Source organism: Siphateles boraxobius, unplaced genomic scaffold, assembly GCF_051911475.1.
Source record: "Siphateles boraxobius isolate OS27281-9 unplaced genomic scaffold, OSU_SipBor_1 11, whole genome shotgun sequence".
In the NCBI taxonomy this organism is placed as follows: domain Eukaryota; kingdom Metazoa; phylum Chordata; class Actinopteri; order Cypriniformes; family Leuciscidae; genus Siphateles; species Siphateles boraxobius.
The window spans coordinates 2,490,435-2,505,331 of NW_027508711.1; the positions used below are offsets into that span (position 1 = coordinate 2,490,435).

The 14,897-nt window shown below is 41.0% G+C and overlaps 1 protein-coding gene across 21 annotated transcripts in view; it reads right to left on the reverse strand.

Moving 5' to 3' along the window:
• mapk10 (mitogen-activated protein kinase 10) overlaps nucleotides 1-14,897 on the reverse strand; it is a 112,851-nt gene that overhangs the window by 59,458 nt on the left and 38,496 nt on the right. For all 21 annotated transcript variants that reach the window (XR_013186940.1, XM_077194172.1, XM_077194178.1 and 18 more), the window contains one exon: nucleotides 8,199-8,368. Coding sequence is in view for 20 of the 21 variants with exons in the window: in XM_077194163.1 (XP_077050278.1) it covers nucleotides 8,199-8,368 (170 nt within the window). In the remaining variant the exon portion in view is untranslated. The remainder of the gene's footprint in view (nucleotides 1-8,198; nucleotides 8,369-14,897) is intronic.

The following is a 14,897-nucleotide window of genomic DNA, read 5'->3' on the forward strand; positions in this document are numbered from 1 at the left end:
AAAACACATTAGCATTTTACTGAATGTAACATCAAGTTCTTGAAAGACTTAAAGTATAGGCGCCCCCTTTTAACCCGTTTAAACATGCATAACTCAGTAAAATGTGTAGACATTCTTCAGGTACTGTTGAATTGTTCTGACATGCACTGGTTCCCATGACAACGACTTGTCACAGGAAGTGCTAACTCGTGACGTCATTTTGTAATCAAACCAGCCTAGGTGGCTAAGCTAACTTAACCTAGCGTCCATCCAGCTTAGGCTAAGCTAAGCTAACCTAGCATCCATCCAGCTTAGGCTAAGCTACATAATAACTTCTACAGTTAGCGGTTAGCATCATTTACTTGAACGCAAAGTATTCTAAAATACTTTCTTTAACCCCATTTAGAGTTTCTAATTTTTCTCTTTCCTTACTTTCAATTCTTCTCAGCTGAATTTCACCTTCACTAGTTTAGGCATAGTCCTTGCTGAGCGCTGTAGGCTAAATTTGCAGATGCCCTGGCAATTAAACCCAAGTTTAATTACATGTAAGCTGTGTAGCTAGAGAAGAATTATTATAGTTATGAGAATTTTCATCAGCATATTGACTAAACCTTTGGAGAGACACACACGGTGTGGTCTTAAACACGCAACAGCTGTGACCCACTAGGGAGTGTTGGTCCAGGCAAATCTAAAGGTTAGTCACTAGTGCTATTGATTATTCTCAATTTCAGATCATTACCGCTGTTTTGATTACTTACTTTATTTTTTTATTTTATTCTTTTATTTCCACTTTGATAATAATAGCAGTCAGCTATTCCCTTGTCTATTCGGTCATCTATATGATTTAATTCCATTTCCTCTCTTGTTCGAATGTGGTTCTATTTCCCATTGGGCCCAGAAAGAAAACAGAGACACCTTTATTTGTGATTGTGTTTATTTTCAACAAGTGCACTCATTTTTGTGACCCTGCGACACAAGTAATTTCAACAATTACTAGGGCATAACAATAGTCCTGAGGATTGATAATAAGCATAATTTGAATAGGAAAGCTGTCCCTTTTCCTCCTATCCTTCACTTCGTCAAGCCTCAGTGAACCACCATTTAAGTCCAGAGAAATAATTTAGTCATAAGAACCATCTTAAGTCATTTATTTCATCTCGGCTATGCCCTTTCCAGGAAATACTCTAGGAACCACACAAGTCTTAGCCTCCTAACATCCACAGCTAAGATGATAAAGATACAAGAGACACATCACTAGCTAGATACACATGAAACACCTAACTTTATGCTACATATCTAGCGAACCCATTAAACAGTGGTTCTGAACTTTTAGGGTCATGAATTAGTCTCTCACCACAAGTGTGCCAAAATGTCACAGAGCCTCTGCTTAACCTGACCCCAACCTTCCAGCTTACCAAAGACTATGACAAACCAATGGACACTATGAGAAACCACCTCTAACCCCTCATACCACCCACGAACGCCGTCTGCACCCACCGACAACCGGTGCCCCAGACAACTGAAATCAACAAGCACACGCTGCGTGCACAGGACAACACTCTGTGTTATGCACCTGATGACATCGCTGCGCCAAAGCTTGTGGTGCCACAGTGCAAAAGGGGGGTTCATGCCAGTGTATGCCCATGACGCAGCATGTGCTGCACACCGCAGCACCAGAACACCGAAGCAATTGGCATACCGGCGTCCTCGAAACGGAAAGACTGTCCTAGCCAACAAAGGACGACAGTCGCTGAGATCTTTCCTCCCTTTCTCTCTCCCTCTCCCCTTTGTCTGTTCCAGGATGCTGCTGTGGTTAGTCTTCCTGTGCCTCCAGCCAACCAGAGGACAGCCGCAGTCGGTCATCTCACCAGGTCCGGTATCAGGCAGCGTCCCGAAGGAACAACCGGGACTCCTTATCACCAACTGCAGGACCCACACCCAGAGATGGACACAACCAGATGGACACAACCAGATGGACACAACCGCCACTGCCGTCGGAACTCTGTTAACATTGGCATGTCCATTGTCAACGCACTGAACCTAGCCACCGTGAGACAACGTGTGGCTGTAATTCAAACTGAAATCCCACAGCTAAAAGGGCAACTCACAACACAGAGTGCCTCCCTGCCGTCCATCGGCAAGACATCGAAGGGAACTGTGGTAATTCTCAACACCCACAGCGTTCGGCTGAACCAGACAGTGAACTCCATGAAACAGCTGTTTACTGTCTTCCAGAATGACTTTACTCAAACTCAGCTGGTCTGCAGTCTCTGATCCAAGACACACGCTGCCCTGCTGAGGCCAAACCTGAATCAAAGCTGGAAACCTCATCCTTCTTCAAGAACCACAATTTCACCCTAACTCCAGAATGACAGGTGATACCCAGTCAAGGCACCTTCTGCCCCAACACCTGCTGCAGAGACCTGTACTGGGCTACTGTCCACATCAACCGCCGTGGAACGACCACCACTCCAGAAGACGCGAGCAACCAGAGGCCACCATGGCCTTCCAGCCTTCTATGACAAAGGTGTGTCTGATCTGTCGGCACTTTCAACTTCGATCATGGTTGTCCTTGAGGGGGACAACAACGGTCGAAAGGGGGGGATGTAGGGTCTGGACCAATCAGACACACACTAATTATTCATATTCACTATATTTAATGAATATAAAGGTCTATGAAACTCTCCCCCAAAACTAACCTCACAAATGAAGTTACTTTGTCAGCCGGGTGTCCGGTTACAGAACACTTTAAGACTGATAACAGACTTTACGACCTCAAAGGAATGTGGCCACATGCGCCACATGCTTAAGAGAGAGAGACCATCTTTAATTAAATAAACTTTGCGGTGTTACTCTGATCTATGAAGGAACATGCCTCACAGAAACTGTGATGATTTACTGTCTCGTGTACTATTAGGTATAACAACATGGTATGTTTGATTGGGGTGTATGTGGTTGAACAACCACCCAACGGTCAATATAACCTCACCTGTATCATGCTTCCTAGCAAATTAATCCTCATTTAATGACACACACTTTGATGTACATCACCTTCTCTTAGAATGCAATGTGAATTTGTTATGTCTATTTGAGCTTGAATGAACAGTCTAAGCATGCTGGGGACAAAGACCATAAATCAACTAAGAGCCGCTTCCCCTCTCGGACATGTCACCTTACTCATAGGTCCATTCAAACCTTAGGGGTTGGTTCTTTTCTCAGGGTATATCAGAGGCAGGCAACAGTGACCGCCCTCTCTTAGTTTTTTCATCCAGCCACAACACTGTTCTGGTGAGACTGGGGAGCCCCCCTCCCCCTCCACGGGGGCCCCAAGGGCCCAGCAGGCCTCGATTCCAACCAGAGGTGGGCTCAGGCAGGAGAGAGAAGACTCTCTCACAGAGAACCAAGGACAATCTCAGGAGTTTTGGAACAAAGACTCCAACCAACAACGACTCCAATCACCCATCCTTTTGACTTCCTCACTTCCAATCATGCGTTCCTGGAGAAAGAGAACGCTCAACCAACTTCCACTTGACGCTGCCGGAACCATCAACGACTTCAATTTTCAACAACTTCAAGAATTGTTCCCATTACAAATGCAAGTATTCAATTCAATGAAATGTGAAAATGAAATTCTGATGGTTCTTCTCATAGACCCTCTTCCGGTTTCCAATTTCATCCTATCACTAACCTATTTATGTATTCATGTGTGTATGTTGTTTAGTTTATTTATATTCATATAAATATCTATATTTAGTTAATAAAACTTGTACATAATATGTATTTGGTTCTGTTTTGTTTGCAATACAAGTCACTTTACGATCACGGTTTTTGCTACTGGCTCAAAGTACTGTACAGGCGAAGAAATAATTATTCTTCGGTGGCCATGGAAGATACCCTTTATTAGAATAAATTAATAATCAAAATAGTTCGTTGGAAGAACTGATTAATTGATTGTAATATTAATTCAGCCACATCAAGTTAATCCAATTAACTGACCCAAATATTTATAATTAATAATAACAAGATATTATTGATTATTAATATTTCCAAAAAGCTGAGTTCCTTACAGCTATGTATTGTGAAAAATGCTATACAAATAAATGTGAATTGAATTAAATATAGGCTACTGGGGTGCGGGATATATGCCTCGCGCTCAGCACACATGAAGCTTGCGCAAAGCACTGGCAAAAGTAGCCTAATGATTATGGATGTGTCGGGAAACGATAGAAAGGATTTTTTTAATTGTTTATTAATGAACAAGTGTTTACTAAACGTGTTGGCTGCAAAGGTGATTATTGCGAATTTGCGATGCTGACTCATCATTCCCGCAGTAGTGAACGAGGCGCGCGCACCTATATGGATTAGGTAATCAAACTATTTATATCTAATTGTTTCGTTTAAAAGTAGACATATTTTGAACATATATAGAACTATTTCTCATGTCTGTGAGGCAAGTATCCTATACGCTGAGTTTCGGTTCATTTGTGACGCGCTCCAGTTCTTGTAGTCGAAGGCTGATAAACTTTCTACTCTCAAGTATATTCTGTGCGCTTTCAAGTGCCTTATCAGATTTACCGTGTTACCGGTCTTGGCAGCAATTATTTTTTCGAAAATATTGCATCGTATGCTTATGGCATCGAGGTACACTTTTGATCATTTCCATATATTTTCTGTCTATCTGGGTTGGACACACACACACACACACACACACACTACAGCCACACGTGCGACGAGCCACGTCTCTGGGCAGCCGCGTAAACTAGTGTTTTTCCGCCACAGCCAATCATGCTGCATGTTTATTGTTTCACGGACGTTGACGAGATTAACCACTTAGGTACCGAAACTTGGTACCGAAAAACAAGACATGTTTTGATACTCGGTAGTATCGAGGCAATTCGGTCGGTACCTAAAAAGTACCGAACTCGGTGCCCAGCCCTAGTAATAATACATAGCATGTGACAGATTGCATACAGTAGCGAGGGCTAAAGCTACCGTAAGCAAAACACAAAAAAATGTGGAATCAACATATTGCTTTCTTCCAATATTTGGGCCCAAAAGTCTGACAGCATATTTTCGATTCTTGAGAAATTGCCTTTGTATTACATAATTAATTCTATGATTCAAAACAGAGTTTGATATGCTGCATTTTTTCATAATGTTGTTGAGAATGTTGTTTGTTTTTCTAGATGCATGTACATTTACTTTCTTGGCACACACTTTTTTACCCAAAATGCAATATTGGAGAGAGTCCTGCCAGGCATAGAATCTCATTTTCTGTACACAGTCAGGAAATTGGCGTGTGTGTGTGATATGATAAATTATTAGCGACCAAACCTTTAGCAGCAGCAGCACGATGCCAGATGCTCATAGCTCTATTACTCTGAGGAAAGCAGCACTGCATCATCTAAATATTCAGCATGTAGCTTTCCAACATGGACTGTGAATGATTTGATGGATTCGTTTAATAACCCCACAGACCTAAACTATGCCATGAAAATACCTGCATGTAATTACAGCTGTAATTAATTTATGTAATTACATTTGTAATTATACAGTTGACCCTTCCCTTACACCTTAACCTACCCTTAAACCGACCGATACCACCACACCTGACCCTAACCTTACCCGTATCACACCTCAATAGCAGAAAAAGTTTTTTACAATACAGCCTGAACGCAACAAGTACATTGTACTTAAAGCCACTTAATATAAAGTGGGACCTAATATTATGATAAATGTTTGGTTTGTTTATAGAAAAGAAAAACATATTATATACTGTGAAATATTGTTACAATTTAAAATAACTGTTTTCTATTTTTATACATTTTCTAATGTAATTTATTCCTGTTATAAAAAGGCTGAATTTTCAGCATCATTAGTCCAGTCTTCAGTGTCACATGATCCTTCAGAAATCATTCTAATATACTGATTTGCTGCTCAGTTATTGTTAACAAAAACTGTTTTCAACATTGATAATAATAAGAAATGTTTCATAAGCACTAGATCAGCATATTCAAATAAAAATTCAGCCTTGTCATCACATGAATATACAAAAAATAGTAACAGTCATGTTTAATAGTAATAATATTTCACAATATTACTGTTTTCTTTTTTATCAAATAAATGAAGCCTTGGCGAACAGAAGAGACTTTCTAAAACTTGAAAAAATCTTAATTATTCCAAACTTTCGAAATTTTGCAAACGCTATCAAAACCTGGTGGCTACTATATTTGACAATAATAGAAAAGTAATTATATTCTGAAGTCAAATTGTCACACAAAATAAAAATCAAGTTGTAAATAAAGCAGAGATTAGGCTATTGGAGTACACTTTACAAGAAAATTATAATTGTCTTTCTACTTCAAAATTTCATGTTTAATTCAATGTGTTACTTGCCGATTCTTTGTAATTATTTGTGAAATTTACCAGCAATTTCTAAGCAAATGATCTTGCATCCACAATTGAAATGAATCATGAATCAATCCCTATCTACTTGCAGTCAACTGAAACTTAGTTTGTAAGTAAAAACAAAACGGCAAACTAACTTTTAAGCAGTGTTGTAATGTAACGAAGTACAAATACTTCGTTACTGTACTTAAGTAGAAATTTCACGTATCTGTACTTTACTTCGCTATTTAAATTTATGTCAACTTTCACTTTTACTCCACTACATTTCCTAGATAAAATGTATATTTTTACTCCGATATATTTCCACTAAGCATCTTCGTTACTCGTTACTACAAAATAAAATCAGAAGAAATGTGTGTGGCTGCAATAAGGGAGGTTTGGCGGATCACTGCTCCTAGATTGCATTACGCACGATCCGCACGCTCTATTTCAGCGTAATGCTTGTTTGTTGCCAAAGGAGGAGGAAGCACAACTGAAACCGCCATGGAAGCACCTACTGGAGGACCGGGGGGAAACTCCTTTTCTTCAATTTACTGAAGCCTATGTGTAAAACGCAATTTGCAGCTGCACAGCTAGTACATTGAGCGTCTGGCTCGCTCATCGGTTGTGCTGCGGCAACTGCACATCCAATGGCGCGGGCGCCTCTAGCCCTACGTCATTACACGTCAGAGCCCGCCAAGGGGGCGTGGCCTTAGCCTATAATAGTCCCCTGAATTCGCTATTATAGCAGGTTTAACGACTGAAGCGACAACTCGCCAGGTTACTATAGTGCAGCCGCCTACGCAATACTCATTCCCTCTCTCAGGGAACTGAGGTTACGATAGTAACCAAGTATTTCCCTTTCGAACAATCACAATAAAGTTCACAATCAAAGTTCTAACCGCTTGCTTAAAAAAAAAAAAATTTATACTTAAGTACAGTATATTTCGGATACTTTAAGACTTTTACTTAAGTAATATTGTAAAAGGTAACTTTCACTTCTACCAAAGTCTTTTTCTAGGACGATACTTGTACTTTTACTCAAGTATTGCTTTCTAGTACTTTATACAACACTGCTACTAAACTTTTAACATTTTGAAAACATTGTACAGCAATGTAACCTAACCACAACCAGTTTCATCAGGGTCTATGGAAGACACGTGACTTTGCACAATCCTTTTAAACTGTCCTTCTTTTGCCTCCCTCTCTCTCTCTCTCTCTCTCTCTCTCTCTCTCTCTCTCTCTCTCTCTCCGGAGAATGATGTGGCGTTTGTTAGGCTAATGCCGCCATGCTACATCATGTGACTGCTGCTGAGGAGAGGAAGTTAAATTAGATCAGGGTTGTCCATCCAGCAGAAAAGCAGCCAGAACACATCAACAATGCCATTAACAGTCCAGTCCTGCCTCTCTGCCTTCTACACAACAAACGTACCACTGCCACTGAAACTCAGATGCAAGGACAGAGGAATGGGGGAGGGAAAAAGCCACCCTCATCGATATTACCAGCAGTCCACACATTAGCCACGACTCAAAAATCATAAGGTTTTGGATTTTGGGAAGCGCAATAAACGGACAGGTTCTTTTCTGAAACTCGGATCACAATTAGCTGATGTCTACTGGGAACATCTCGGTTTTGTATGTAACCCTCGGTCCCTGAAGGAGGGAACAGAGACGTCACACCGGAATTGACCGACTGAAAGGGAACTGCAATTTATCATACACCCTGCCAAGAAAAACCCAAATATCCCTCTAAAAATTTGAGAATCATTATGATATCCATAAGGACATATTTTCACGATAAAAACACAAAGAGATGCACCATGGGTACTCACCACACTATTCCCTGAGCCCCAGAACCAATGGGCTTTAGATTTTGGTACCGTTTGAGAACCGTGAAGGTGGAATCTCCTACTTCCACGCTGTAGAACTGGTTGTCCACTTTGCTTTTGCTCATGTTGTAATGCTGGGCAATGTAAGAAACATCAACTTGTTTGCCAAACCCCTGTGTGGAGAAAAAGATGGATGTATGAACAGAGAACATCATATAACATGTGTTTAGACAGTTGATAAGCAGCTCCAAAGCACTTGTAGGCTATTATTACAAGTCATAAAAACCTTTGCAAATGATTATATGATTCACATCAATTGTGATATAAAGAGGTATGGATAAAACTGTTTGTATTCTCTTCATCATCACAGGATATGAAAGCTCATTTAACACTGTAAAGCCACAGATGAGTTTCCCTAAATGATTTGCAGACAAATACATAATTGCTATGTGTAGACCTTGATATTTAGGTCAAACCACCACACACTAAGCAACTAAATTAAAATAATTAAATGAAATGAGTTGACACAAATGAGTGAAGTAAATCACTCAATTACATTAACAATTTGAGAAGGGCCACAGAAAGACTACATCTGCAAGCCAAAAAAACAACAACTATACTGTATCAAACATGGAAAGCCAACAAATACTGCTATTAATTGTCTCATTTTGAGCTACAAATTAACATTTTAAACATATGTGATAAATTAAATCACTATTTCTCACTATTGTGATTTTATATTTCAAAATGTGGCTTGTCTCATAGCTCTGCAACTTTATATCGCCCAATTGCATCTTAATTTCACCTAATTATGTTGCAATTTTGAGATAAAAAGTTGAAGTTGCACGGGATATGAAATTATATATTCCCATCTAACAGGGAATGTTCTCAGAAGTTTGTCTGGAAGAGGTTCTCTCAAAGTTATGAACAAAGTTTTTCCAGTAACGTTAATACGTTTGTTCAAAGTTTTTTTTGATAACATGTTATCAATTTCATTTATACGTTTTCTTCTGTTTTTTTTAAAGAACATTAAAAAGAAACATTTCCAAAATGTTTACAGAATGATAAAATGGAATTTTTCCTTAATAATTGTATAGCCCAGAAAAAAAGGTTTGATTTTTTTCTAAACTGGATGTTTTGAATGTTCAGAAAACATTCAGAAATAAAGTTTTCATAACTTAATGGCAACATTATCAAAACATTCAGAAATATTTTTGTAAGCTGGGTAAGAGCATAACATCTAAACATTTCAGATTCGCTACAAGAGAGAGTATCTGATCTGTGCTTGGCCGAAGATCTCAGATATCATACTATATTAAATCAAACTATCAAGTTTATCAAGGGTCTCTCTGTTCTGGAGTTAAAGCCAACGACAGCACAAGGGCCAACTGTGTAATCGATTGTACAAACTGTCACATAGTGAATACATTTCGGGTATACCAAGGGAGGAAGCTGTCCACATAATTTCACAAGCTAAAATGGTAATAAGTGAGAGAGAAAAAAAAAAAGAGAGTGAGAGAGAGAGAGAGAGAGAGAGAGAGAGAGAGAGAGAGAGAGAGAGAGAGAGAGAGCAGTATGCATATATACTGTATATGGGTGTGAGTGTCTATGTGCTTCATAAAGTCTATCTTCATCATGGGAGTAACCCCTCACTGCATTGCCCCCCAATTAAACTGACTGGGCTAATTTGAAGCTAATGAGCTAAGATTTGCGGTAATTGCTGCCTTTTATTGAAACAAGGGATAGAGCACATAGAATGGTTTTATTATTGTGGTGAAATACATAGTTCTGTTCCAAAAACCTAGTGAGCAGCCTAGATGACATTTTAAGGCAAAAAGCATACAAATTCATAACAATAATAATAATTTGTTATGATTTCCATTACACGAGAGTAGATGTTAAAACTTCATGCTGATTTGTACTCGGCTTTCGCCAAGATAATCACCAACTAAGACGTAGCTTTACAGTAACCTATGCTTCTCCATCCATTTACGCTTCTTTCCATCTGGTGACGTGAATCTTCTGTCTGGTGTTAATACAGTGTATTGCGCGTCAGCACACACAACGGCTGCAACCACAGTGCGGTCCCCCATAACAACCCTCTGGATTGAGCGGAGTAGGGAACATCTCTAGGGTCTTCAAGTGGGCACCTTCCGTCCTCAGTGTTTCGTCGACTAGCCCACGACACCTCAAGAGGGCTCGACAGTGGCTCTGGCGTCCCAGAGTCACCCCCCTCCGTCCCCCACTCAACTCAGCCCAGCTTACTGACCTCTACTTCCCTCTTGCTGCTGAGACCTAACCACAATCTCACAATCTCTCCGCAACCCAACCATACGCGCCAACCCGTTTGACTAAGGCTGTCGAGCCCCACTGGTGCGTTAATATGCAGTTTCAGTGGCAACGGTTCCGTATGGCACACCACCTACCACAAAACACAATATCTGCCCAACCACCCGTCATTCACGCAATATATACAGGAACGTAATGACTGTAAATACTATACAACCTATACAAATAAACCAACAGTTGCTGCTGAGACCTAACCACAATCTCACAATCTCTCCGCAACCCAACCATACGCGCCAACCCGTTTGACTAAGGCTGTCGAGCCCCACTGGTGCGTTAATATGCAGTTTCAGTGGCAACGGTTCCGTATGGCATACCACCTACCGCAAAACACAATATCTGCCCAACCACCCGTCATTCACGCAATATACACAGGAACGTAATGACTGTAAATACTATACAACCTATACAAATAAACCAACAGACCTTTCAAGTTTTCAAGAATTCTACGAAACCGTAGCATGGCGGCCTGTACACAGCCAGCTAGAATCTTTCCGTCTCAACCACAGCCAGTTGCTGCTCCTTTCTGCTGCTTCAGATAAGTTCTTTACTGTACAACGCAACTCTTGGCCACTGAATCCGACGTCTCTGAGGAACCGGGTTGTAGAGTGTAACACAAAACCACGACAACCCACTTCCACTGGATAAACCTGGACTCTCCATCCTCGCTGTTCTGCTTCAGTGGCCAGATGAGCATACCGCAGTTTCTTCCTCTCATATGCCTCATCTACCGCATCCTCCCATGGCACTGTTAACTCTATCAGTTGAACAATGCATGCTGATCCAGACCACAAAACAATATCTGGTCGTAGGTTAGTGGTGGCAATCTCAGGTGGAAAAATAAGCCGTTGATCAAGATCAACCAGCATCTTCCAGTCCCTAGCAGCTTCCAGTTGTCCTGGGCGAGAATTGGTGTAAGCACCTTTTCTTGGTGGTTGCTCGCCTGGGCGGAGGAATATTGTCTTCTGCGTGTAATGTTTTGCTAGAACAGGCGGCAATTTATTGGTCATACTACGCTTGCCTTCCAATGCTAAAGCCAAACATCGCAATACTTGGTCATGGCGCCAAGTAAACCGACCCTGGCTAAGAGCCACCTTACATCCTGTCAAAATGTGCCTTAATGTGGCAGGTGATGAACACAAAGGACAAGATGGATCCTCTCCTACCCAGAGGTTTAGGTTCTGCGGTGATGGGAGAACATCATATGTTGACCTAATAAGGAAACTGATCCTACTCTCTTCCATTGACCAAAGGTCTTAGCAGCCCATTTTGCGTTGTTCCACACTCCACCCATCTCATCCACTCTCCCTGCTTGGCCTGGGAAATGGCCTTTATACATCTCATCCTCTCCTCCTGCTTTCGCACCTCGTTAACTACCAGCTTCCTCCTTTGGGCTGGGCCTGCCTTGTGCCATTTAGGAGGAGCTAAACTGAGCCCAAAACCCCCTATTCCATGCTGTACCTGTCCCACGATATCCCCAATTTGAAGGTCAGCCTTTGCCTCTACTACAGATTTCTTTGCTGACCACTTTCTACCAGTTTTTACCACAGGGCTGTCTCCCTTACACATTTGTCACGTGACTCTGCTAAAGTCATTTCCAGTCTGACCTTGGCACACTTAAACTCCTCGGTTAAAGCAGAGACTGGCAGCTGCAATACTCCTTTACTATAAAGTCCCACTCTGCTGAGGCAGCGTGGAACTCCCAACCATTTCCTGATGTATGAACTTATTAACGCTTCCAGCTTATCCGCTGTTGTCAAAGAAACCTCATACACAGTCAGTGGCCACAGCAACCTTGGCAGTAGACCAAACTGAAAGCACCAGAGTTTCAGTTTGCCTGGTAGAGCACAGCTGTTTATGCTCTTCAACCCTTCCACTGCTTGTCGTCTAACTTCTCCCACTCGAACTGTGTCCTTTAGATCCCCATCGTACCATCTCCCTAGACTCTTCACTGGCTTCTGAGAAACTGTTGGTATTGCCTCACCATTAATGAAGAATGTTTTATCTACTACCTTGCCTTTAATTATGGAGATGCTCCTTGATTTAGGGGGCTTAAATTGCATTCGTGCCCATTCAATATTATCTGTTAACTTCCCCAATAACCGATTAGTGCAGGCTACCGTTGTAGTCATGGTTGTCATGTCATCCATGTATGCTCTGATTGGTGGTAGTCGCATCCCAGAAGCCAAGCGCTCTCCTCCTACTACCCATTTTGATGCCCTAATGATTACTTCCATTGCCATGGTAAAAGCCAGTGGAGAAATGGTGCATCCTGCCATTATTCCAACCTCTAAACATTGCCATGTAGTGCTGAATTCTGGAGTTGAGAAACTAAATTGCAAATCTCCAAAATAGGCTTTCACTAAATTTGTTATCGACATCGGTACCCTGAAAAAATCAAATGATGCCCAAATAAGCTCATGTGGCACTGAACCATATGCATTAGCCAAATCCAGGAATGTCACGTGGAGCTCCTTCCTCTCCTTTTTAGCTGATTGAATTCGTTGCCAGATAACACTGATGTGTTCTAAGCATCCTGAGAATCCTGGAATGCCCGCTTTTTGAACTGAAGTGTCAATGAAGCCATTCTTTAATAGGTAGGTTGACAATCTCTGAGCAATAATGCTGAAGAAAATCTTTCCTTCGACGTTTAATAGTGAAATAGGGCTCTATCTCTTTCCACTTAGGTGCACAGACCTCCATTTGGTATTCTGGTGGATTGACAGGTGGGATGTCTGACGGAATAGACATAGGCTTATGCCTTTTTGCATCTGTATGTGTTTCCTCCAAATATCTCTCTAGCTCAACCCTAGATGCTTTTAAAGTGCCATTCGTCTCACTGGTGAATAACTTCTTTGCGAATTTGAATGGATCTTTATAGAAATTAGCCCTCGCACGCTCCTTCTTTTTGTAGCGTTTCCGTAGGCGCTCAGCTCTGCGTAATGTTGCAAGCTTATCTTTTATGGCCCTTTGTAAGAGATTGAGTCCCTCCTTCTGACTTTGTTCCGCTCTTTTCCATTGCTTCCTCAGCTGTCTCCTTTCTCTAACTAACCCTTCAATTTTCTGCTGCCGTCTAGACAATCCAGGAGTAGTTTGTACTTTTTCCTTCCTTTTTTTATATAAAGCTTTCCTCTGCACTCAAAGCGCTTTACACTTGGAAGGTGGAATCTCCTTAACCAGCACCAATGTACAGCATCACCTGAATGATGCGACAGCAGCCATACTGCGCCAGAACGCCCACCACACACCAGCTTACTGGTGGAGAGTGATGAAGCTAATCAGTGTATGGGGATCATTAGGAGACCATGATGGACAAACCATGGATATTTTTTAACGTCTCATCCGAAGGATGAGTAGCATACAGAAATATTGGGTAAAATAATCAATTTTTAACATTTAATGAATATAAATCAGGGATTTGATTTATACATTTATATATTCAATTATTATTTATTTTAAATGCAATATTTAATAATAATAATAATATATTACATTATAATACCAAATGTTATGATTAAAATATTCATAGAATTATTTTTATTATTATAAACAATAATAATTATTATCATAATTATTTTACATTTATTTTATTTTACAGAGCAACAGTAAAATTAAAATATTTTAAAATAGAATAACATTTATGGTTGCATTAATTTATTTGCTTTCAAACGTTAAACCTTTGAGCTTTTATTTTGGCAGAAAACTGCAGGAACCTAAATGCTCCTCTTTGTTGACAATGAAAGATTTATAAACGATTCTCATTACGAATTTAAGAAGATGGTTGGCGCACTTTGCGTCTCAAATACACAGCAGAGTAGCATTTTCTGTGAATCGAAACTGAAAATGAACACAGTGCTATGCTTTACTCTGAAACATGCAGTGCGTCAGGTCACCTAGGAAGTGATGAGAGAGGATGTGGCCAGAGGAGGCGCTGTTTTGATGCTGCATGGGCGCCATATTCTGGTGCGAGTGGTTGGGAATCATGTGCGCCGCTGCGCCAAGGTGGGTAGTTTGCATTGTTGGATAGCCCATGTGTGACATAGTGGTGGCAGGGAGCATTGTGGGTATCAGCTGTGTGAAGCCTGCCTGCTGTTGTTGCTGTTGCACTCTTTGCAGCCAATCGCACGCCACTGTTTGAGCTCCATTGTTAGCCACTGGCAGATGGGATAAGCGCGGAGGGGCGGAGTCAAACGGATTCCCTAAACTCTGAAATCTATTCAATAGCATCAAAATCTATTCAAATCAGTTGAGAGTCAAGTCTCCCGTGCCCCATATAGGCAGTAGCCAGGTTCTGGAACAGAGCTGATACACTTTTAGGGATATGAAACACACTTGGTTCAGGGGTCAGTTGCCATT